General features: G+C 38.1%; 1 protein-coding gene across 6 annotated transcripts in view; it reads left to right on the top strand.

The window, feature by feature from the left end:
- HIPK3 (homeodomain interacting protein kinase 3) overlaps positions 1–21,724 on the top strand; it is a 94,011-nt gene extending 72,287 nt beyond the window's left edge. For 3 of the 6 annotated variants that reach the window (XM_075545922.1, XM_075545919.1, XM_075545921.1), the window contains exons 3-17: positions 3,058–3,181; positions 6,214–6,333; positions 7,331–7,417; positions 7,882–8,066; positions 9,095–9,254; positions 9,684–9,807; positions 14,034–14,155; positions 14,443–14,570; positions 14,676–14,837; positions 14,993–15,055; positions 15,359–15,655; positions 15,945–16,085; positions 17,561–17,796; positions 18,071–18,198; positions 19,033–21,724. In XM_075545922.1, the coding sequence (XP_075402037.1) occupies positions 3,058–3,181; positions 6,214–6,333; positions 7,331–7,417; positions 7,882–8,066; positions 9,095–9,254; positions 9,684–9,807; positions 14,034–14,155; positions 14,443–14,570; positions 14,676–14,837; positions 14,993–15,055; positions 15,359–15,655; positions 15,945–16,085; positions 17,561–17,796; positions 18,071–18,198; positions 19,033–19,506 (2,551 nt within the window). In that variant the 3' untranslated portion in view covers positions 19,507–21,724. The remainder of the gene's footprint in view (positions 1–3,057; positions 3,182–6,213; positions 6,334–7,330; positions 7,418–7,881; positions 8,067–9,094; positions 9,255–9,683; positions 9,808–14,033; positions 14,156–14,442; positions 14,571–14,675; positions 14,838–14,992; positions 15,056–15,358; positions 15,656–15,944; positions 16,086–17,560; positions 17,797–18,070; positions 18,199–19,032) is intronic. The other 3 variants (XM_075545923.1, XM_075545925.1, XM_075545924.1) reach the window with 3 other exon arrangements.
- The last annotated feature ends 4,527 nt before the right edge of the window (positions 21,725–26,251 follow it).

Raw genomic sequence — 26,251 nt, 5'->3', positions numbered from 1 at the left:
GAGGGGTTGGTCAGCAAATGTGGCTCTAGAACCGTATGCGGCTCTCATGGTACATATACGAGGCTCTGAAGTGAAAGAAAATAAGACTTAGTTGCAGTTATTAATTTTAAAGGATATTATTCAGATAATGGTGATTTCATTTGTTTATAAAAATATGTTTATGGCTCTCAGATAATTTTTAAATTGTCCAGAGGGCATGAATGGTTCTTTCATCTCAAAAGTTTATCTACCCCTGCTCTAGCGGAATACAATCCAATTATTTTGCCTTGGATGGCTGCTTGCAAGCTTTTAAGATCCCAAGAACTATCCAAAGAACTAGGAGCTAGAACAGTAGCCCTAAACATATTAGGCCAATTAAATGAGTTTGTCCCATGAAATCACGAGTTGTTCCATGAAATCATGACCTTAAGGTCCAGAAGAAGGAAGCAAATCCCACGAGTGTTTCCTTGTACAGAGTAGCTGCAGCAGCTCTTCTTTTGTTTTGTTGTTGTTGTAAGTGCATCTGTCGCCTAACTTTGACCAATTCAACTTTTTACAGGTTTACAACTTATTGACAGCACTTAAAATAATTGACTGTCCAAACCTACCCTCAATCAATGTGATTTTTCCATCGCAGTTAACTCCCCTTTTCTCCTTCACTCTTGCCTCTAGTTATTAGCCACCAGTTAACCTAGGTCTCTACATTGTCCTTTTCTTGTCTTTTTATGTAAGTAAAGTCATATAGTATTTGCCCTTCTGTGATTGGCTTATTTCACTCAACATAATGTCTTCAAGCTTCATTCACACTATAACATTTAAGACTTCATTTTTCCTACTTGCTGAGTAGTGTTCCATTGTATGTGTTCGTACTACATTGTGTTCATCCATTCATTTATTTAGTTGATGTGCACAAGTTTGTACCTTGTGGCTGTGAACAATGCTGCAGTGAACATTGGTGTACACATTCTTTTCTGCGTCTCTGCTCTCAGGTCTTTTGTGTACATATGCACAGACGTGGACTTGCCAGGCTCTATGGAAGTTCTCGTAGTTTCTGGGGGAACTGTCACACTGGTTTCCTAAATAGCTACCATTTTGCATTCCCACCAGTAATGAGTAAAGGTTCCATTGTCTTTTAATTCCATTTTCCCATAACTTTTTAGAACCCCTTGGCCTTCGACAGTCTTTTCATTAAGCCTTCTTTAATATCTTTCATCAGCGTTTTATAGTTCTCAGTGTGTAAGTTCTTCATGTCTTTAGTTAGATGTAGTCGTAGGTATTTGATTTTGATTGTATAAGATACTATTATAAATTGAATTGTTTCCTTAATATTCCTTTCAGATTTCTTATTGTTAAAATTCCAAAAATGAAACTCACTGCTATAGAGTTGATTCTTATTCATAGCAACCCTATTAGATAGAGTAGAACTGCCCTTGTGAGTTTCCCAGACTATAAATCTTTGTGAAACTGACAATGTCATTATTTTTCCTCAGAGTGGCTGCTGGGTCCAAACTGTTGACCTTGCTGTTCACAGCCCAATGTATAACCCACTATGACATCAAGGCTCCTTGTTATCATTTAGACATTTATATATAAATATTTTGTATATAGATAGATAAGTAATTGAATGTATGCATAAATGTATTGTATATAATCATTCATGTAATATGCCTAGCACACATACACTCTGCGAAGCCTGGGTACATGATGTCCCAGGAGTAGTGAAACTGTTTCCGATTCGTGGTTTCACCTATGGCTCGGAGACATGAATGGCATCCTCTGCACTCATATATATCTGTATATGGAGGCTCTTTTTTTTTTAATTATAAGCTCAGGGTTTATTACCTTAATGACATTCAATAAATGGTAATTATAATTTTCATTACACAAATTATTGTAAGGAACTGATCACCTCAGAATGTGGGTCATCCAGTTACTCCATCTTTGAGTACAGATATTTCTTTTTTTTTTCAAACATTTTATTAGGGACTCATACAACTCTTGTCACAGTCCATACATACATCAGTTGTATAAAGCACATCTGTACATTCTTTGCCCTAATCACTTTCAAAGCATTTGCTCTCCACTTAAGCCCTTTGCATCAAGTCCTCTTTTTCCCCCTCCCTCCCTCATGGGCCCTTGATAAATTATTATTATTTTTTCTCATGGGAAAGCAATAAGAAGAGCAACAGAATTTATCTGGGAATGAATTTTATTGGCACCATTTTCCAAATAAACCTTCCCTCTACCAAAATATTTAAAAAGTATTTTGATGTCTATTCTTTTTTTCCTATTTAAACAAAATTTGTTTTCTTTCTTGGATGACTAAGGTCTCACTTTGTGAATACTCACCGTTTGGGTGCTAAAGGACTGTGTGGGCCTAGATCTACTTTTAGCTGTTTGGAATTTATGTTTTTGGTGTTAGCCCTGAACATCTTATTTTCAATTCTGTTGATGCTATACCCTTTCAAAACCAAACCCCGCCATGGAGAGATTCTGACTCACAGCAACCCTGTGTAGGGGTCCGCGCTGTACGTCTGCATGGGAGCTCACTCAGGAAGACTGGTGGGTGCACACTCCTAACTGTGTTGTCAACAGCCCAGTGCCCAATCCACAGCACCACCAGGACGGCTTCATCAATCCCATAGTGCCTATGTTTAACACTGTGCAAGTTGGCCCTTTCTAGTGTGCTACAGCCTTATGGACCACGGGGCTATTCTGACACATTCGGGATGCCGTGAGTTGGAGTCGTTTGAGGCAATTAACTATAGTCTCAATGAGTTCTATGTTTCTTTGTTTTATAACATTTTTTATGTTATGTATTATAACTTTCCTTAAGGATGAGGATTAAGAGGTAGAGACTTTATCATATCAATAGGGTAGCACATATGACCCCTTTCTGTTTAATTCAGGACTGTGGCTAGATTTCAAAGAAATCTTTTTTTTAAAAAAAGGAAAGTTACTAGAAATAAAAGTTCGTTTTTCTGTCATTTTACTTTCCATCCTTAGAATCTCAGATGAAATAATTCATGAGGTTTTAAAGGAAAACTACCCTTACCTTTTTTTTTTTTTTAATTCCAGAGCTCCAGAGATTATATTGGGGTTGCCGTTTTGTGAAGCCATAGACATGTGGTCGTTGGGATGTGTGATTGCAGAATTATTCCTTGGATGGCCACTCTACCCAGGAGCCTTGGAGTATGACCAGGTAATGGATCTCTCTTGATAATCTAGTAAAAGTCGTCAGAAATAAGACTAATAATAGATTTTAGGAATACAAGATACTAGGTATACACTACATGTGAACATTTTTTAAAGTTTTCAAAGTTGGTATATAAAATTTAAATCCAAGTTCTCAGGCTAATCTTTGATTAATAAAATGATACTGAAGTAAGGTTTCATAAGCAAAATTACAATTTAAAGGTCCCCAAACCAATTTGTTTGTTTTTATTTGTTAGAAAGAGTTTTATATCAAAGAGCAATTATATATTGAGAAAACATCCCAGCCCAGTCCAGATCAAGTCCATAAGTCTGATATTAGTTCCTATGTCCGATACTAGTCCATAAATTCCTCTTCAGATTCACGCAGCGCATGCAATGATGGTGAGTGGAGGAAGATCACAGGCCTTTAGGTGGGCAGTCTGTGGCTCCAGTGGTGGTGGAAGCAATTCCAGGGCTCTGGCTGCCATCAGCGTGGCTCTGTGTGGCTTGTCAACAGGAATGTCTAGCAGAGAGTGTGTGTCCCGCCTCCCGGGAGGAAGACCAGAGTTCCCAGAATCCCAGGAGAAGACCAGGCCCACACAGAGCCTCACTGGCTTTGACCTGATTGACAGGCCAGACTCCACCACTTTGCCTATGTTGAGAAGAGATGTAACTGCCACAAGTTTTCCTTGCTCTTCCTCATCCTTTCTAAAGTTCTGTATATTAGAAACTCCTTATGACCGTGTGCCAAACAAAGGGCTTCCATCTAAATAAAATATCTTTGCCTTCCTCTTAACATATTTAAGACTATAGCAAATGTTTGCTTTAAAAATGCACGTTAATCATAATAAATAGTGCGATGTGAGAATAAATCTGACAGTGATAATGAGAGAGTAACTAGCTGTGGTGGTTAAAGTTCTGTGCCAATGTCAACTTAGTTGGCCAAAAGCCAGTTTTATAAAACTCTTAGGAGAAGCTTTTGTATCTGAATTGTATCTCGTTATGTAATTGTGCTTTGCTCTGGTGACAACTTTTACTTAACTGTTTGTCCCTCCCAATAAAGAAGTGCTCTCCAAGGCGTCATCAAAGACTTTTGGTTTTAAACCAACAACCATTGTTGGCCTTAAATACCTCAGTCACTGGAACCCTTTCTGCTGTTTTCATTTGTTTTTGAATGGTACGTTAAGCCTAGTTCAGCACAATTTAAATAATTTTAGTAGAATTTAGAAAGGTACTTCATTAAAATCATTATTGTAGTTTCTCTAGTATTTGTGCTAAAGGTATAAACACTTGCTTGTCATCTTACTCCTTCTTTGAAAGAGACTTGTTATTAAATAGTTTTTTTAACTTAAAAGAGATTCATAGTAATCTTTTTAAACAAATACACATCTAACATATTTTAGTGGAAATGCTAGTATTTAAATTAACTTTCTCTTTATGAAATTTATGTATAGTGGGCTATTTTTAAAAGATAATAATACACTAACATTTAAGCTAGAAATTATAATTAGAGAAATTTAAATTACACATGGTACAATAAGTTGTACCTTAACTAATTTTCGGTACTTAGTTTTCGATATTAAAAGTGATATGAGAGGCAATTAATTTGGATGAATTAAATGTTCCTGAGGTAATCTCAACATCATTTAATATTTATTTACATTATAACTGTCTTTTGAAATGACTTTGCACTCTTATTTTTTATACCACATTTTCTATCTTCCTTTCCCGGCCCTTGTATTTAAGATGCCTCTTGAAAGACAGTTTCCAGAAAGATTTCCTTTCTTCCTGGTTTCCTTCAGTGAACCTCACTGCTTTTTACCCAGAGACTAACTTCTTTTTTTTTTTTGAGACTAACTTCTTGATACAGATGCTAAACTATCTCTAGCTCTGGAAGAATCGATCATCTAGCAAAAGAGTCACCTGATTGATCCCTTAAGTGCTAGAGAAGAAATGAGATGTCAGTCAAATACTAGAAAGGCATCTCTGGCTTTGCAAATGACAATTTATGCCATGCATGGTACTCTGGGACAGGACACCATCTAGTGGCAATTTCAAACTGGTCTTTACAATTCTAATCTTCAATTACTGACGTTAATATTGAAAGAGACCCAAAGAGATTATTAGTTATTAGTTAATTCCAAAGGACTGTTGTGATTGTAAAAGGTTATTAGCATATAGCCTCAGTAATTGGGAGGAAGAGATGGATGTAAACAGGCCTCTAGAACAACATCATTTATGTAAGTTTTAAACTACATGGATATACAAACACTATGGGTTTCATAAAGATAATCGGAGAAGAAGCCCCAAACTCTAAACAGACCTATTGCTGATGAGTCAGTCCTGACTCGTAGCGACCTGTGGCAGAGTTGAACTGCCCCACACTGTTTCCAAGGCTGTACCTCTTTACAGAAGTAGACTGTCTGCCTCATCTTTTTCTCTCTCAATCCAGGTTACTTTCATTTCTCCTCTGGCCTCATTCCCTCATCATAGTTATATATCATTTAAAAAATGTACACTTTCAATTTCCTGCTGAAATTTCTTTAGCAGATTTCCATTTGCCAGTGTAGGAAAGCCCAAACTTTTTACTGATAAAGCTCCTCTCCTGTTTTCACTTCAGTTCCATCTCTTGCCATTGCTTCTAGACTTTTAACTTCAGGGTGGGTGGATTAGTATCACTTTAATTTTCTATATTTAAACATATTTTAACCCTTAGCCAGATTGAGTTCTTCCCACTTCCCCCCAGGGGTAACTCTTATTTTTGTCCTTAAAACCCAGTTTGGACATTATCTCTTCTGGCACCTTTTCTGGCTGTAGTTTCAGGTACTGCTTCTCTGTCTTTCCCTAGTGCATACCATTCAAAGACCTAAGACACTAATTGGTAACTTGTATGTTCCCCACTAAACTTTAAATAAAGAACCTTGGCTGTCTTTTCATTTGTGTTCTAATATCTAGCTTAGTGTTTTTGATATACAGTAAGTGTTCAATTAATGTCTGTTAAATGGAAAAATAAAGTCTGCATTCTAAATTGTTTTTCAGATTCGATACATTTCTCAGACTCAAGGTTTACCAGGAGAACAGTTATTAAATGTGGGTACGAAGTCCACAAGATTTTTTTGCAGAGAAACAGATATTTCTCATTCTGGTTGGAGATTAAAGGTAATTTACAAACACACATATACACGTTCTTTTCAAGATGCCGCATATGTATGGATAAGAACCTTACTTATTTTATTACTTTTCTTTAGAATTTTCATTTTTATCCTGTCTTTAAGAGGAAAGACCTCTTAAGAATAATTAGCATAATCTCTAACCTAGGAAGATAATTTTAACTCATTTTTTGTGCTTCTTAATCTTTTATAAGTATAATATCATTTGTGTGTGTATTTCAGCTTCTCTATCCAATTCTACATTAATAAGGTTGATAGAGCAAGGGCTGAATGTGACCACTTATCTGAAGTGCTTACTTTATTGTTTAGATTTTTTCCAGGGATCAATAAGTCTCAGTGGCTAACGGGATAGTTAATTAACAAATTTGATTCTCTCTATAAAAGCTTTCTTGGGTTGGAATTCACTCATTGACAGTGTGCTTGGTCCTTTGGCCAGACCAAGTTCTTCTGGTTGTTTTTTTTTGTATTTAAAAAAAATACACTTTTGATAGTTATTTCTTAGGAACTTAAACAACAACAAGAACACTTTATTTTGAATTATATGAAAGTTTACAGAGCAGATCGTCCATTTTACATTCACTAATATACACGTTTTATTTCAGCTCATCTATTGTAGTCCCCTCAATGGACTGCCACTTAGTTCATCTCTTCTTCTGTTTCCTGTGTCTGCTCCTCCTCCTTACCTAATCCTCTGAACTCTGTCTTGGATAAATGTTGCCTTCTTCATCTTAATTGATTGATTTACTGAGGGGGGGCTCCATTCTAGACCTGAGTGGTGACTAAGGACCATAGCCTTGGGAGTCCCACCTGTCTCCATCTCTCCAATAAGCTTGGTCTCTTTTATGATTTTGAATTCTGTTTCCTTTGGAGCTTTGATTACGTTAGAATATTCAATGTATTAGACTATATGTTAGATTAAAGAAATAAACATTTAACAAGTGGTGGTTAACAATGTATTATCTTTCCTCTTTGATATATTCAATAAGACTCTAGAAGAGCATGAGGCAGAGACAGGAATGAAGTCTAAAGAAGCCAGAAAATACATATTCAACAGCTTGGATGATATAGTGCATGTGAGTATCATAGTCAAATCTGGCAACTCTTGTAGCCTGGAAGGCCACGGATGCCAAAACAAGTCAACAATTTCCTAACGAGTGGAAGTGTTTGCTGACTTTTCAAATGAAACAGATTCTGAGCGTTCAGGTGTGAAATTGCATTTGTCTTGATCAGATTTTTAATTTATACTCTCCTATTCTTTAGTTAAAAGTACTTTCTTTTAAAAGGAAAATCCCAAACAATTTTCTTTTCCTTACATCCCATTGTCAAAAGATACTTGTTTCTTTAAAACAATTTTGTTATCCTACTTGAAATCTCAATATCGCAAAACATTTTGAGCATTTGTTAGGCTTAATTGTTCTGTCTTGCTTTTAGATAATTGTCGTTCCTTGTTCTTCCCTTTTAAAATGTGAAGCTTTAACATGCATTATACTCTATGGTTTATTTTTTGTTTAGTGACTTGAAATATTGATTTTTTTAGGTGAACACGGTGATGGATTTGGAAGGAAGTGATCTTTTGGCCGAGAAAGCTGATAGAAGAGAATTTGTTAGCCTTTTGAAGAAAATGTTGCTGATTGATGCAGATTTAAGAATTACTCCCATGGAAACTTTGAACCATCCTTTTGTTAATATGAAACATCTTCTAGATTTCCCTCATAGCAACCAGTATGTTATTTTCACAATTATTTAAAGTAATTTTGGAAAAATAAGAATACTAGGTCTGTAGAAAATCAGTGTGTTAGAAAAGTGACTTTATTTTTTCATTGAATTTAAGTGAACTGAGCCAAAGAGGGTAAGCGAGCCAGGTTCACACAGAGTTGCGAGTGGCTGAAGAGAACGAGAATACAAGTCTGAATTGCAGGCATCGCCTTGCTCCAAAGCACCAGACTGAAAATAAACGTGGTCTTATTTTTAACCCCCAGCCTAGTACATAAGGATATGTTAACAGTTTTCTCTCATAAGACATATTTCAGTTTTCATAGGCCTTAGGTTTCTATTCTGTTTTGAGTCTCTTCAGATCACTTGCTTTCTTTCTCCCTCCTTTTGTTCTTCTTCAGTGTGGAAGGGAAGGAGATAGTTTTAGTGTTTGTAGAGAAGAAAACATGTTCAAGTTCAGAAGGCCTTATCAGGATTACTTTGGACAGAATTTTTGAATTTTTCAGTCCCCATGCTATTTGTGTTTGGGATGAAAGGATTAAAATAAATGCCATAACATTGCTTTTACAAAATAATTTTGAAAGACTGAATAAAGTAGACATAGGATAGACCAGTGTCTACTATACTGAAGTGTCTTTAAAACTAATATTTCTGTACAGCCCAGCTACATTTTCTTCCAAACATTAAAAAATATCTTCCTGTGATAACCACATAACTTATTTTAAAGGAGAATTAATTTAAAGAAATTTGGTAAATATTTAGGATAAGGATCATAAAATGATTATTTGTTTATAACCCCAAGCTGCTTATTATTTTGTTATCTTCAGAAATAATTCAGATTTAAGATATACTATTACTTGATATGAAATCCTATCCTTTGTTGTAAGATTTAATGGTTAAAATTTGGGAAACAATCCAAGTAACACATGATAGAATTTGTTTAAGAACGATTTTTAAATTCTGTGAATACACATTAATTTTATACCAACTCTAAGCATTTGAAACAATATAATTACCCATCATATCTTCTTTTGCAGTGTAAAATCCTGTTTTCATATTATGGATATTTGTAAGTCTCATCTAAATTCATGTGACACAAATAATCACAGTAAAGCATCGCTTTTAAGACCCGTTGCTTCAGGCAGTGCTGCTAATCTGACGGCAAATTTTACTAAAATTGGCACACTTAGAAGCCAGGTAAGCATGTACAGTGTTTAATCATTTACATTCCTCTTTTCTTAGCAGTCTTCATTTTGCTTTGGCACTGTACCGTGCTCCATGTGGGCAGGTAGGATTTAGAGTGCTGAGGAGCTCTGACCTTGTCTGCCCAGGTCAACAAGGGGGAGGTAGCTAGTTGAACTGAGCTTCTTTATTTTGGTGATTTTGTGCTCTTCAGTATCTTTCATCTGCCCTTCTGTGCTACAATGCTTCCAGGAAATAGGATTTTCTTAGTCAGTTGGATTAGTTTCAAAGCTTCAGTTTGGTCAGTTTCCTTTGGTGCTGATTTCTAGGCCCATTTATATCACAGCATTGTGATTTTGAAGACGTGTGTGTGAGTGCCATAATGCATATTGTGTAGCGATGAGAAGACGGCCTGTGTAACACAGTGCTCACTGCTCTTTGCAGGCATTACCCACGTCCACGCATCCCGCTGTGCACCACGGAGTGCCTCTGCAGGCGGGGCCTGCGCAGTTTGCTTGTGCTGACGCTTTCCAGCAGACACTGATCATCTGTCCGCCACCGATTCCAGGTACTCTTCGTGGACATTGGAGTCCGAATTTAGGCCTTTATTATTTTAGAGCACATTTATCCATTAAATATGCTGCATACTTTTTGCTGCATTTAGTGCTACATTTGGATTTCATTTAAGTTATTCAGAAGTCTCTAGGCCAGTGAGACTGTTTTCATGAAGTTAGCATTGACCAATGGGTGGTTGGCAGTTCCATGCACTGTACAATCCACGTGCCCACATTGAAATTAGTGAGCTTGGGAAACTACAGGCTTCCCCTTTACCCACTGCCATGGCGTCAGTTCTGACTCGTGGTGACCCTGTGTAGGGTTTCTGTCTAGGGTGTCCGAAACTGTCCATCTTTCCAGGAGCAGATCGCCTCAGCTTTCTCCTGCAAAGTCACCAGTGGGTGTGAATGCCCAACACTGAGGTTAGCAGTCCAACACTTTATATTCGGTGGTGTCCTTTGTTCGTGTACAGTAGCAAGTGGAATGTTCCAGTGGGGTGGATGCCGAGCACTTTGGGGCAGGCAGACAGTCTCAGACTGGGAAGTCTTTAGAGGTCAGTAACAACAAGCTCTGCCTCGAGATCCACTGAATGTGTTTTCTTGCTAGGTTTTCCCCTCAACTTGCTGCTTGCCAGGTATATTACAAATGGAGCCCTCAATGCCTGGTTCAACTTGGGGGTCACACTGTATGCTGTAAAAGCAAGTCCCCCGGGGAAAAAATAATAAAACCCTAAAAAAACAAACAAACAACCCACTGCCATTGAGCTAGTTCTGACTCAGCAACCTTATATTGTAGATTGACTCCCTACAGTTTCCGATACTGTTAAATATTTATAGGAACAAGCAGCCTCATCTTTCTCCCAAGGAGCAACTGACTGGTTTGAACTACTGACCTTGCAGTTGAATCAGGATACCTGGGACCTCATTCTGTTCCTGCTATTAACTGTTGTGTCATTACAGACCAGTATCTTAATCTTAGTAACATGAAGCAGGTTGAGTTGATGATATTGTAGTCATTTTTAGCTCTATTATTTCTAGATTATTATTTTAAATTATTGGTAGTCTTCAGACTTTTCAATTTTTATATCTGCTGCTGCATTGCCTAATAAAAAGCCAAGAACATGTTTATTGACTTGATTGGCTGCTAAGGAGATGTGAAATAAGTCCATTAAAAACAAACAAAAACATATTTTTTGTGTGTGAATTGGGTGAAGGTTTACAAGCAGAATCTTCAATCTTATATTCAGTAAGTAATAGACACCTTGTTCTTTCTTATTCATTACAACCCCCTCAATGTATTATCACTTATCCAACTCTCTCCCTGTGTTTCCTCTTTTTATTCCTCTGTCTTTTCTAACCTTTCTGAGCTTTGTCCTTGAGGAAGAGCTACTTTTTAAAAATCTCAAATGGTTGATTATTGTAAAATGTGCACACCTCACTAGTGTGATTCTTCCATTATCAACCTGTCTATTGTTTAGCTGAGAATGGAGCCCCAGGGGCGACTGTGGCTCCAGACCTGATGGGTGATCACAGGAGGGCTGTAGGCATGGGGCTCGAACGATCAGTCTCTAACCAACCCACGAGTCTGGTTTTTATATTTTTAGTTTGTGCCACATTTTTCCTGCCCACTCTACCCGGGCCTTTCACATTCTCTCAGGGGATGGCTGGTGGTTGCAGAGTGCTGACTCTAGTTAGCAGCCCAACAGGAACAACTACGCTGCCAGGCCTCCTCCTTCTAGGCGTGCTTATGTTCCATTTGTTGGTGAGTTAGCTGACTAAGACATGCTTTTTGGAAGGGATTAAGATCAGTTAAAATATTTTCATAAATTTGATTCTTACGTAGTATCTTAGGACGGTGGAACTCCAAATAAAAACCAAATGCATAGTCATCAAGTCGATTCAGACTCAGAAATCTTATTGAGCGATGAACACTGCCCCTTGTGGGCTTCTGAGGCCGTACATCTTTATGGGAGCAGAAAGCCTCATCCTTCCTACAGATCAGCTGGTGGGTTCGAACTGCTGACCTTGAGATTAGCAGCCCAACTCGCCACCAGTTCTCCCAAGTGAAGCTCAGAGGATAGGAAAATACCCTCACAGGAAGATAAAATCTTCTTTGAAGAAATTAAACAAAACAGAGTTGACATTATTCTCCATAGGATAAGCACTTAAAGTATGTTTTTGCAATAAAAAAATTAAGGTTACTTTTCAATTAAAAGAGAAATTGTTTTTCTCTTATGGTTAACATATGGAACCTCAAGATAATTTTAATCTAAAAATTGATTATGTTATACTTAAATAATCTGCCAGCCCATATTGAAAGAAACTGTTACAATATACTAGAGGTAGGAAGTAGTGTATTTTTCTGGTCATTGGGCCTAACTTCAATTGGGGGGCATTTCTAAAATCTTGCTGTTCCAGGTTGAATGTTGGGGTGCTACTATGTTACTGTGTCACAAAATAATATGAGCCATCAAGATGCAACTAATGGTCTCCATGTGTTTGGAACAAATGAGGAAAGAGGAAACCAGAGAATAAAAAATGAGACTAGTCTGTAGGACAAATGGTCAACATGAATCGCAGCCGCATCTCCTCAAGAGAACTGAAAGATGCCTGTTACCACTACCACCCATGCTGAACAGGGATGCAAGAGATGGGCCATGACAAATGTGCAACAAAACCTAAATTCTTGGTAACTAGAGCAGTGGTTCTCAACCTTCCTAATGCTGCAATCCTTTAATACAGTTCCTCGTGTTGTGGTGAAACATACCCCCCACCAACCATAAAATTATTGCTACTTCATAACTGTAATTTTGCTACTGTTATGAATTGGGCGACCCCTGTGAAAGAGTCATTAAACCCTCAAAGGGGTCGCGACTCACAGGTTGAGAACTGCTGGACCAGAGGAATACTCAAGACTATTGCCCTGAGAGACCCTTTAAGCTTTGCACTGAGTCTATTCTGGGAGGTCACTTTTCAGTAAATAACAGATTAGCTTATAAAATAAACAATACCACCTGTGAGTACTGTGCTTCTTTTAAAAAAACATCTATACATAACTAAACAGTCGACAGTTACTCCAGTGCCAAGATGCAGTGGGGGGGGGGATGGGCAGGGAAACTAGATTAATGGAAATGAGCAACTAGAACAGAAATGAGAATGTTATGAAACATGTAACCATTGCCACTGAACAATTTGCATAGAAATTGTTCATTGGAACCTTAATTTACTATGTAAATATGTTGACACATACGCCTCCGAATTATTATTTGAAATTTAATGTCATAAATCAGTATTTACGTGGTGCTTTGTAATGCATGAAATACAAATGTTAGAATTAACAAGATTGACATGGTTGATAATCTTGCTTGCATATTTTTCTAGGGTGTTAATGATAACATATTTATCTTATTATCTCTGTACTGGGAATAGGAGCAGGTTAAGTCACAGAAGCAAAATTCAGTTGTCTCCTCTAACCAAAAATCAGAGCCTGCCATCAAGTCCACTCTGCTCATGCAAGCCTAGAGGACAGGGTAGATTTGCTCCTGGATTTTCAAGGCTGTAACTCTTTATTGAAGTAAAAAGCCTCATCTTTCTCCCAAAGAGCAACTGGTGGTTTCAAACTGCTGACCTTGAGAGTAGCAGCCCAACATGTAACCACTATGCCACAAGGACTTCTCTATATGCTCAAAGGAGGGAGAAACATTTCAACTTTGGATTTTCTTTGGAGTTTGAAATGAGTGCTCGATCTCTCATCAGTGTGAGCTTGTAATGTAGTCCTTGTTGGTGACAAGTTTCTGTTATAAATATCCTAACACAGTTATAAAGAAGACGGTACTAAGCAACCTGGAGCGGGGTGAGGGGGTTGGGGGAAGGGTGTGCGCGTGCGCGGTTATGTGATTATGTACACTCCTTGGTGATCTGAATGCTAAGCTAGATGTTACCTTTCTGCATCCTGTGGCAGAACTATTTGAAAAAGAAAATAAGGCTACAGCAGTAAAATTTTTAAAATGAGTTTCAGGGAAAAAAATGCTGTGGCTTTGTTGAATGCATTTCCCAAGAGCAGCCAGATTAGCTGCACACAGGTTTTTGTGGTGGTGTGCTGCAAGAAAGCACCTCACTTCCTAACAATGCATTGTGAGTTTTGTCAGAATTTCAGCAAGTCTTTAAATTTAAAATAATTTTATAAGTTAAATCCTAGGACTGCCTTGTCTTTAAGACTTGCTCTTGTCTGTTTCTGTAGGTATTCCTGCAACTCACGGTAAACCCACTAGTTACTCAATAAGGGTAGATAACACAGTTCCCCTTGTGACTCAGGCCCCAGCTGTGCAGCCGCTGCAGATCCGACCAGGGGTTCTTTCTCAGGTTGGTAACAGTTTGTCACTTTACCACATGTGCCCTCCTCCTCCTCCCATGAATGTAGAGGTCCAGGTCGAGTGGAAGATATCAGCCCATCTTGTTGGGGAAAATGAAAAGGACCTAGATGGGCATATGGCCCGTTGTAGTTTACTGACTTGATTATTTAAGAATTATCAGTTGTTTGTTACCTTGATCAATTTTTTTTGGTTGAGATATAGTAAAGATTAAGTCTGTCACAAGTAAAGACAAGTATGTCACTTACTAGTGTTTTGTCTTGTTTGGTTTGGATGCAGCAGGCGTGGTCTGGTAGAACACAGCAGATGCTGGTACCTGCCTGGCAACAGATAGCACCCATGGCTCCTGCTACAACTACACTAACTTCTGAGGGTGTGGCTGCTTCACAAAGGCTTGGAGACTGGGGGTAAATTTTAAACATATATCTATTTTAACAGTACTTCTTGGTGAGTAGTTACTAAAATAGATCTTGATATAGAAAGGATTCAACGTCTCTAAATTTTCTCCCTAGGAAAATTATCTCACATAGCAACCATTATAACTCAGTGATGCCACAGCCTCTGCTCACCAACCAGATAACCCTCTCTGCCCCTCAGCCCATAAGTGTGGGCATTGCACACGTTGTCTGGCCACAGCCTGCCACTACCAAGAAGAACAAGCTCTGCCACAACAGGTCAGTCCTGCTGCGTTTCCTTTACACTTTGAGAATTGATCTTTAAAATAAGCTTTTGCATGGACACTAAAGGGTCACTCTGTTATAGTCAAAATGACCTCTTTGCTGTAGCCTTGCTTACAAACACTAAGCCAGCTCCCTTCTCAATTTCTCAGAGGTGTTTTGGTAAAACTAATGGAATGGGAGCCAGGAAGAGAGGAAATAAATGCTTTCAGTTGGTAAGATTGTCTTTATTGCCCTTCTGATTTGTTATCTACTTAAACTGTAGTGATTTTAGACATCAGATAGCACATTTACTTCCTGTAAAAAATGACCATGTGAATGTATATAAATGCAGTTTACATCGGTATTTCCAGAAATAATTCTGTTTCCTATCTCACAAAAACTAAAGCTTTTTATGCCATTGTGTTACATATACAGTTTTGAACACGTGAAGGTTCATGTCCGATTTAACAAATCTGAGAAAAATGTCATGTATGTGTTTTGATTATAGCCATGACCTATTGTTCCTTTGGTTGTAGGAGTAATTCATTGCAGAATACCAATATTCCCCATTCAGCATTTATTTCTCCAAAGATGGTAAATGGGAAAGATGTCGAGGAAGTAAGTTGTATCGAAACACAGGACAATCATGACTCAGAAGTTGAGGCAAGAAATGGTTGTGACGCGCCTGGGAGGCAGGCCTCGGACTCCTCGGGCTCAGACAAACAGCGGCAAACCATCGTCATCGCCGACTCCCCGAGTCCCGCCGTGAGCGTCATCACCATCAGCAGTGACACAGATGAGGAGGAGCCGTCGCAGAGGCGTTCACTCCGAGAGTGAGTTGCCCAGTGGCCTGTGGCTGCCCTGGCGCCCTCGGGGTGGTGGGAATGCACTTGAGTGGTTTGTTTCTCGTGAGTCAGGCTCCGTCAGGCTCCTTAAAGGCAGGGAGCTTTCAGAACAGTCTTTAGACCATGATTATAGAAGCTTTCCACATTTCACGCTTTAGATTTTTGTCTGTGGAAGGTCGTTCTGAAATGCTTCTTGTCTTTGATTGAGTAATACACATTTTGGCTATTTGTGCAGCCTTCTCAGTTTTGATACATTTCCCCCTTTCTTCTCCATTAGATGTAAAGGGAATCTGGATTGTGAAGCTTGTCAGAGCACCTTGAATATTGACCGGATGTGCTCGTTAAGCAGCCCTGACAGCCCTTTGAGCACCAGCTCCTCCGGGCAGTTCAGCCCATCCCCTTGCAAGAGACCCGGCAGGTAAAGGAATGGGAAGAGCAGTGCATAGATACTTTGACATCACACCTACTAAGAAGTCTATGATTTATTTTTGTTGCTGTTTAAAATAATATTTGCCTGCTAGTTTACCATAGTGCTTTCTTTTCTGAACCTACGTTTTGAACAAGTCTACTTTTTAAAAATATAGGATTTTTCAGTTTTTGTAATGTTTCAGAATAACTCTAAATGTGGAATTGGAGAGCTAATTTTGTAACAGTCATCTGTTTTTAAGAGGGTAAAAACCACATCTGACCCACTTGGGCTTTGCAGGCTATCGCTGTACTTAATCTTAAAATTAAAATATATACCTTAGCAAAAAAAAAAAAGGAACTGCTTTGCATGGTGCTCTACAGAGTCACTCGTTGATAGGAGAGCAGCTGCTATAATTTTTTCTCCCGCTGGTGATTGAGTTGCATGGTTTCACCTCTATCTCCTGTCACTTTGTTGGTCAAGGACCTTGCACAGTTGTCAAAGCAGCAAGCGTCTCCTCACCTACTGTAAGCTAACTGAAGTCACAAAAACGTTTCAATGAAGTACCTTTGAGTTTTTTTAAGTTGCTTTATTAATCTTAATTTTATACATTTGATTTTTCTTTCCTAGTCAGGAAAACCAAACAAAACTCACCACAATTGAGTCAATTCTGATACATGGCGACCCTATAGGGAGGGCATGGTAGAACTGCCTCTGAAGGTTTCTGAGACTGAAACTCTTTACAGAAGTAGAAAGCTTCAACTTTCTCCTGAGGAGTGGCTGGTGGTTTTGAACTGCTGACCTTGCAGTTCAGTCCGATGTGTAACCACTATGCTACCAGGGCTTCTCAGGAAATAGAGTATCAAATACTCAAACTAATCTGTTGAAGATGCAAAGAAGTTTAACACGCTTACTTCTTACAAGTTCCTATAATATTATTTGGAAGATAATATAGCCATATTAAAAGAGATTGCATATTAAAACAGTACATGTGGTACAAATCCCAAGGGGAGAGACAGGGCCTGAGCAGGTCAGAAGAGATGAGAGAGGGGAAGAAGACCTTGCAAATAACTAGCTAAAGAAGTCAGGTACCCACTCCTGGCACATTAGAATTTAATCTGGGTGTGCTTCTCATTCAAATTATCCCAAACAATGCTTCTGCAATAGTATCTTGGTGAAATTATCCAGAATGTATAAAGGGGCCATTTTATGAACTATTACTAAGATCAAATAGAAGGGAGAAAGTGGAGAAAATTCAGGGTCAAAAGGGGGTTCCTGAACAAGGCAGAATTAGGGTGAGCAATCTGAAGAAAGAAATGCTTATGAGGGTTTAGAAAGTCTATGAAAAACATGTTATTGGACAAGGAAACGTGTGATTAGATACAAAACTGATGAAGAGCCTTAGCAGGTTTCTTGAGCCTGGATGCCATTTAACTGTAGATGTAATGTTGGGAAACATTGTTCATAAAAATGCTTTCCTGATGTAGTATGTCAGACGAAGAGCAAGAAAGTGGCTGTGATACTGTGGACGGCTCTCCAACGTCAGAGTCTTCCGGGCACGGCAGTCCGTTTGCAGAGAACAGTTTTGTGGAGAACACTCATCCGAACACAGACCTGGTGACCTCTGCTGACACGAAAACCAAGCCAGCTGTTTGCACTGTGGGGGTGCCGCCACCCGGGCTAGAAAACGGATTAAATGCCGATGCGCTTATGGCAAACACAGGTAGGTGGAATCCTCTGTTTCCCTCGTTGTTGTTGAAAGGGTCTTGATTTATGAATATCAAAAGCCGCCTCTCAGTTTCCCCCGTGACCCTACCATGCTTGTCATCCAGAAGAAATCGCATGATCCAGCCCTTGGGAGCATGAGCTCGCTTTTCTTTTTATTTAAAGTTCTGCACTTACTCTCGTGTAAGATAGCTACCGTCCATTTGAATGTTTTTGTGTTTGTTTCAGAGCAGAGAAAGCTGTCAGCTCGCTAACCTTTTGTTTGTTGCCAGACTCTCCATGCCGGCCGTTCATAAAGGGACGGCCTGCTCCTGGAAGGCCCCACCAGCCTTCTGCAGTGGGTAGTCGCCAGCAACAATTGACATCAGCATTCCAGCAGCAGCATTTGAACTTCAGTCAGGTTTGTCTGTGTAGTGTCTTGGAATTCAGATGTAATGTTTTCTCTCACTTGGAGACAAAGGGATTCTGGAACTCTGTAGTCTTGAAATCAGTTTTTCTCTGATCTGAAGTAACTAAAGAGTTGATAGGCCCAATAAAAGATAATTAAGCAGATTACTTAAAGCATTTCTTCAGAAAAAGTAGGTTTCTAGATCGCCATAGGGCTTTCTTGAGTGTGTTTGTTGTTTTAGAGATGTTAGTCAGCATGTACAGTGATGCACTGATGGTGGTATTTTTTGTGTGATATGGTGGGGTCATTCACTTTATCAATTACTTTTCATTGAATCAGCCCCATGGTTGGCAGTTTGTGTTTTAGTTGGGGAAACAAAAATCCGTAAACATTAGAGTCAGACTTTGGAATCCAATTCTGATTTTATCAAATGCTGATTCTAATAGGGTCTTGGCCATGTCTCTTCACAATAAACCTGGGCATCATTTAATGGGAATAATAGCCACATCATGAGGCTGTTTAAAATGGAATAAAGCTGTGTAGGTAAAGGAAGTTTCTTACCTTGACATATATTAAGTGCTCCATAAGTGGTAGTTTTCAGTTGTGCCGGAGATGGTAACAGCGCAGCAGGAGAATGGCAATGTCAATGTTGTTATAGGATGGAGTAGTAAATATGAAAAAATGATAGCACTAGTACATGTAAAATGGATTTTTTTTTTCGTACTTAGTACAATCTCGTTCTGAAAAGATCCACTCTTGGTTATCAGTCATAACAGACTAAAGTAATTTCCTTTTCTTTTCAATTTTATGAAATATGTAATTCAGTTGTTTTTTCTTTGTGGATAGATTCAACACTTTGGATCTGGACATCAAGAGTGGAATGGAAACTTTGGCCATCGACGACAAGCTTATATCCCTACTAGTGTTACCAGTAATCCATTCACTCTTTCTCATGGAAGTCCCAGTCACACAGCAGTGCATGCCCATCTGGCTGGAAGTGCTCACCTTGGAGGACAGCCCACTCTACTTCCATACCCTTCATCAGCTGCCCTCGGTAGTGCTGCACCAGTGGCCCACCTCTTAGCTTCTCCATGTACCTCAAGACCTATGTTACAGCATCCAACCTATAGTATCTCCCATCCCAGTGGCATAGTTCACCAAGTCCCAGTGGGCATAAATCCCCGTCTGTTACCATCCCCAACCATTCATCAGACTCCGTACAAACCAATCTTCCCACCGCATTCTTACATTGCAGCATCACCTGCATATACTGGATTTCCATTGAGTCCAACAAAACTCAGCCAGTATCCATATATGTGAAAACTAAAAACAGTATATTGAGGAAGCTCAATGATATAACCATTTGATTAAAAATAAAAACATGGTATTTAATAAATATTAGCCATGGCACAAGAAAATTATTTTTGAATCATGTAGACTTGGGTGCAATTTAAACAACTTGAGCTTTAAAAAAACTCACTTTTAATGTGTTTTGCACATTTGGTATAACTTGTCTTTGGTCATGTAATCTTCTTATGTAGTAACTCTAGACAGGTGACTTATGGGAGCAGAAGTCCAGTTTTGCTCCTGCTATTTTTTATAAAATTGCCTTCTAACTAGTGCAAGACACGTCCACATTTGGGAAGCCATTCTGTGTACAGACTTAGAGCAACAGATGCACATGTGTCAGAATTACAGCATACAAGTGCATTGTATTGTCTCTGTCTCAGTGTGTAAATGTGGGGTCACTTACCTAAGAAGTTGAGCTATTGTTCTTGACATTTGCATGTGTCTTTTGCATGGGCAAAATGTTGCCTAGACTTTGCTCTTCAGTGTCGTTCTAATAATCTCAGCTGCATTGTGAAACGTTCCCACACATAGTGCCTTAAATATTTGAGGTTGTTAATGTTATTGCCTATTATCAATGCTGAGGACTGCAGCACTTACAATCCAGACCTACTCCTTTCTTTTGAGAGAGTAATGTTCTTTTTGGGTTCTGTGTGGTATGATTTTGGGTAGTAGCTGTTTTTTCCTTATTAAGAGGGCAGCATGTTTGCTATAGCTAAATTCTGCTGTCTGATTTTTCAGAATGATCTAGCTTCAAGAACAGCAAGCAGTTAGTAATGCTTAAGAAAAATTAATTCAGTATCTAATGGAAAGTTGATAACTGTCACAACACGGCATTTTATATACTGTTCAGTGAAACTGCAATACAATCTAGGTTTATTTTGGGAGTGTTTGCTGTATAATTGGATTTAATAATAAAATGTTTAGAGATATGCAGTAGGCATGACTTTGAATAGATAATGAAAGAAAATACAAAATGCTCATTGATTCATGATGTGGTTTCATCTTAGCTTGGGCAAACCATGCAGTATTTAATAAATAGTAGCAGAATATTTACTATTGAAGCTTGAAAAGATGTGAGTTCTTTGTGTGCAATTTTTCATTTATGCATGTGAGAGGGTTTTAAAAAAAATATTTTTACCTTGTATTTGTTTTGCTTGTTGGTGGTGTTTGCTTATTTAATACATTCCGTCAGGGACAAAAATTACATGCTTTTTTTTTTCTTTCCCCTAGGAAGTGTGTCTTGGGTTTTATCCTTTATTGAATTCATTTCTTTCTTTCTTTTTTTGTGGTGGTGGTTATGTTTAAATGAAGTTGCTTTTACAGCACCAAAGACTTTATCATCCATTTCCTATATAAAAGGTAGCTACTTTTTGCATAGACCTCAAGTATATTGTAGTGTAGAGATGGAATTTAAGAAAGGTATTAAACTGAGGCTGTGTTTTAGCTTACGGGCAAGTAATAAATTGTATCATTTATCTTGAATGTATCATAGATAAGCTGCTATATAACGATTGCCACTTCAGATAGCTGTGAAATTAGGTGATTAACTAGTTGTTATTTAGCCTTCTAATTTCTGTATAAGTCTAATTACATGAAATAGAATTTGGGGTTTTGGTTTTTGTTGTTTTTGTTTTTTCGACTTTGCTTTCTGTTTGGAGTGTCATTGTAACTACTGTATTGTAAATGATGGAAAATAATTGCATATGTTATTTTGGAGTGTGTGTTATTTGCATCAGTATTTTATCTCTATTAATGTTTGTGCTCATCACTGCATATAAAAACAACTTGGATGTATCAATGTAACTTGATTTTTTATTTTCATACTGGTATTGTAGACACTTGATTGAGAAAGCTGTATCTTGCAGGCTTGACTTAACTTTTTTCCTTAAAAATCTGGAATGTAATCTTAACAGCATTTACTGGAATACAGAGTACAAAACAGTTGGGTGTAGACCTCTCCAAATGTTTTGAACTTAAACAGCATTTCTTTGATGAATGAGTTGCATACCACTAGTACAGCGCTGACAATAAGCTAGTAATGGACAAACTTTTCTTTATTCCATTAACACAAGCAGTGTTTTATTTAATAATCATCAATGAAATGTGCCTGAAATTGGTTTTAAAAATTACAGTATTAGATCATAAGATGAAAACCAGCAGTACATTTTTAGTCACACTGAAAATGAAGGACTTAATTTTCCCCACAAGTTTCAGTGTTTTTAGTAATCAATTCTATGCATTTTATATAAATATAAATATATAGCTATATATAGTACACATAAGGAAGGAGTGGCCTGATTAATTTAAAAGATTATATACAGATGACAAATTTCTGGAGTCACTGTTTAACCCTTTCATGGCCTGTGGGACATATATCACCCACCAACATTTTCAAGCTCTCAGCTTTCTTGGGAACCGGCTTGCCCAGTTGTACATAGTCTGTGCCTGGCGGGGACTTGTGTAACTGTGTGTGAACCTAAAGAAGTAGGCCTTACCCATCCAATCCTACCACAAGAGTCCACCTGGGACCTTTGTGCCCTATATAATTGTATCAAAGCCCATATTACCTCAGACCAGTTTTTTTTATGTCTTATTTTCAGCATGCCTTTCATTACTGAAAATACTTGTTATCAAAATAAAGATCAAAGCAGAAAATGATTCAGTCATGAAAGGGTTAAGCAATCTTGCCGCTCTCCATAGCCTTTTTCTTTGTTTCACACATCCTGGAGATGCTGGCATTCGCTCCCTTCTTGGAAATGAAATCAGTGCTGGGAGTGGATATTTCAGAAACAGCAAGTACAAGTACAAAACTGGCTCAGTTTGATTTTTTTTCAGGGTCAAATTCAAATGTTCCCTGAAATGTCTTATTTTTTGTATTTAAGTTTCAAGACTGAGATTGTTTCGCTAAATGGACAATAAATGGTAAAATTCAACATTTTCATAACACAATCATAATGTTTGATAACCCCAATTAAGTACACTGTTCTTAATTGCTTATAATCATGGACTTTTTAATGTATCTAAAAGAAAACAATTTTTAAATTCTACTAATCTGAACTTAACTTACTGACAAAAAGAATCTGGGTAAAACTGTCTTTAAAACCATTTTTACCAGTTTTCTTGGTTTTAATTGCCTTTTTAAATAAAACACTGCATGACTTCCCATTTACATATTTGCATACTATTTTAATTCACAGATTATTTTAAATAAAATATCCTGATTTAGTTTGTTTTCCCTTTGGGGTGTTTAATTAAAGATGCTACTGTAATAGCAAAATCATTTTCGTTTTTAAAATCTACTAATTTTAAACTTAGTGTTAAGTAAAAGTTAAATCATACACTGCAAGGTGTAGAGGATTTGTTTTCATGAACCCAATGATATATATTTGATTACTAAGTTTGAATTGTTGACTGTCTAACAGTTGTAGACTGTGGCTTTCTTCTTGGGTTTGTTTGTTTTTGCTTTGACTTCTGTGCTACACTCGTTTGCCATGTAGCAATTGCACTGTGCAATATTACAATAAGGACTGGGAAAATTTTATGGATGTAATGTCTATTACGGTTTGCGATAGTATTTCTCTCTAGTTCTCAGTGATTTAAATGTGACCAAGCCTTCTGTACTTTGTCACAAAAAGCGGGTTTTCCAGGTGACTCTTTTGGTGAGTGTCAAAATAAGAATTTATGGTGTATTACTGTCGATTCACTTTGAATTAAAATATATATATTGCAGCAAACAGCTTGTTGACTTTTTTCTATCCCAGAGTATTTCTTACAGGGTAGGGAAGGGAAAAGGTTAATGACATGAGCACCTACCCAACTAATGTCATCTCATTTGCTTTTCACAACCACTCTGTGAGCTCATTATAGAGACGAGGGGATAGCTCAAAAAGCCTAGGCAACTGACCTAGGTCCCACGGCTCAGGGATGGTTCATCTGAGATATGAACCAGGCTATCCGTCTGCAACTGTTCTGCTTTCCACCAGTCCTTTCTTTTAAACTGAAGCTTGAGGCCGTGTGCCAGAAGTACCTGCAAGCAGAGAAGAGTCAGGACTCACCTGCCATCACTGTTAAGTTTTCTCAAGCATTTGGGGGTGGAAATGTTTTTTTTTCTGTACACGTGGGTGAAGAATATGGAGTTCACGTGATTTCTTTTCCCCTGATATATGAAACACAAGACTTCAAAAGAATGTGATTGTAGTAGTAGGCCTGTTATCCTCAAATGCCAGCTACACTTGAAGGTTCTCGCTGTAGATGGACACATGCGTAGAAAAGCTTTGGGTGGGTGGGTCCCTTCACCGGAGCATACCGGCGAGTACATGTGCGCGACCTGCCCTTCAATAAATTTAAACTGAATAATTTAGATGCATTCTTTTGTGTTTAGCTTCTTCCAATATTTTATTTGTAAGATACATTTGTGTTAGGTGTGTTTGTGGTTTATTCCTTTGTCTGCATACACCATTATTTATTGCAGGACATTTTAGCAACCGCTAAGGTTTTTGGCAATTGGGATTACAAATAATGCTTCTGTGAACATGTTAGTCCATATTGTTTGGTGCACATCTGTATCTATATATTTTTTGGGGGGGGGCCTAGGCATAGAATTCTCAGGTCATGGGTTATGCACATGTTTCACTTTAGTGGATGCTGTTAAACAGTGCAAAGTGGCCCAGTGCATTTACACCTGCTGGTCATGCACATTAATGAGAGTTGCAGTTGCCTGATGCCCTCCCTAAGACATTATATTGTGTAGTTTCTTTCAATGAGGTCGTTTTTTGAGTTGGTGTGACTCGTCCAAAATAATATGAACATTTTAAATTTAGCCAACAGCACACTGATGTTACGTACACATGAATCCCATTTTTTTAATGTCCTTGAAAGTAAATTGGGCTCTTGAGAATACTAAATGTTCAGTTATTTAAATGAATCTAGGAATGTATTTAAAGGAGTAATAAGGTGAGAAAGATATGGAGCAACAAATTATTTGCCAAAAAGTGCCTGGCACAGAGCAGGTGTTCTTGAGCCATTGACATGTTTATATCCTTCATGTTCAGGCTTAGGAACTTTGTCTCTAGAAGATTTTGGTTATGCCTGAGAAGTTTCTGTGACTGTGGCCCTGTGTGCTCTGTTGTCTATATTAACATACTTATAATAATTATATGCCTTTACCATTATTCATGTGTCTTCCACCTGGTTAGTAATTTTCCCTCTCTTCTCTCCTATCACTAACCAACAAATTCCCCAACCCCCTTGTGTAAATCTTTTTTTTTTGTTGGTGGTGGTCTTAAACATTTGTCCTTTTGTGATTGACTTATTTCATGTAGCATAATATCCTCCAGATTTGTGTGTTCTTTATCTGAGTGAGATAATTTTTTTCTGATTCATCATCATTTTTCACAGTTAAGTTGTATGAGGGGGTACCCCCCAACCCCGATATTTTAAAAGTTATGTATATAAATTTTTTTTTACAAAACACCTTCAAAAGTACTCTCTATTATATTTAATACTTGTCAAATCTGTGATTCCATTCTTGGAAAGATTTTTCAAACTCGATGGCTGACTACTACTCTCGTTTTTTTCTTCACCTCTTCTACGTCATCAAATCGCTGTCCTTTCTTGTCCCTCTTCATTTGCAGAAGCAAAAAAGTCGCACAGAGTGAGATCAGGTGAGTAAGGTACATGGGGCAAGAGAGGCATACTGTTTTTTGCCAAACACTGTGTGAGCAGGTGCATTGTCATGGTGGCAAAACCAGACAATTCAGGTCTTTTTGGTCATACACTGTTACACAGTCTTTTCAGAACCCCTAAATAGAAAGCTTGATTAACAGTCTGACCTGTTGGAACGAACTCCAAATGCACCATGAATCAACATTTTCTTCCAGGAAGTTGACTGATGGCCAGAACAAGGTTTGTCATTAATCCACATTTCACTTTTTTTGAAACTTGAGTTTTTCCCATAGTGCTGTCCTTGTAAACTGTGTTCAACATCACAACAGTTTCTGTAACATTTTTCCAAAGCAGAAATCAAAATTTTACAGCCGCACTGCTGTTCTCTTAAATTGGTCATCATAAACAATGAAGTTCAAGCAAAACTTCTTTTATGAAAAAATTCACTGTGAACCTCCCAAGCGATGCCACTGGGTGCACTAACTCAGAGCAAGTTGCTTAATGCTTGCCTATGAGGAAAAATGTACTGTGAAAACTCTACTCGGCCAGCGCAATCCCGTTTATTTGCGGGGGGAGGGCTACCCCCTCATTCCACTGTATGTGTATGTGCCATAGTTTAGCCATTCATTTTTTCATTGGCACGTAAGTTACCATCTTTTTGCTGTGATGAATGCTGCAATGCACATGTCTGTGTCACGGTGCTTATGCATGTATTCAGAGTACATACTTAGGAGTGAGATTAATAGTATTTCTGTCTAGCTTTTTTATATTTTAGAGAGTACACAGTCAAATGTCTATTTTCTTTTTAATATAGAGAACATGCTTTAAACGGGACAAGACAACTGCAGAGACATCATCTGGATGAGGGAGACTAATAGGAAGTCATAATGGTATCTAAAGTATATCTGGCTTTTTAAGGCAGCGCCTTGCCATTTTTCCACAGGAGAAAGGCTTTCTACTTCCATGAAGAATTGCAGTCCAGAAACACAGGGGCAGTTCTACTCTGTTCTAAAGGGGGTCTCAGAGTTGGCAGCGACTTGATGGCAGTGAC

This window comes from Tenrec ecaudatus, chromosome 4, assembly GCF_050624435.1.
Source record: "Tenrec ecaudatus isolate mTenEca1 chromosome 4, mTenEca1.hap1, whole genome shotgun sequence".
Lineage (NCBI taxonomy): Eukaryota > Metazoa > Chordata > Mammalia > Afrosoricida > Tenrecidae > Tenrec > Tenrec ecaudatus.
Note: the sequence above shows the minus strand (reverse complement) of the source record. Positions and strands in the feature narration are given on the sequence as shown.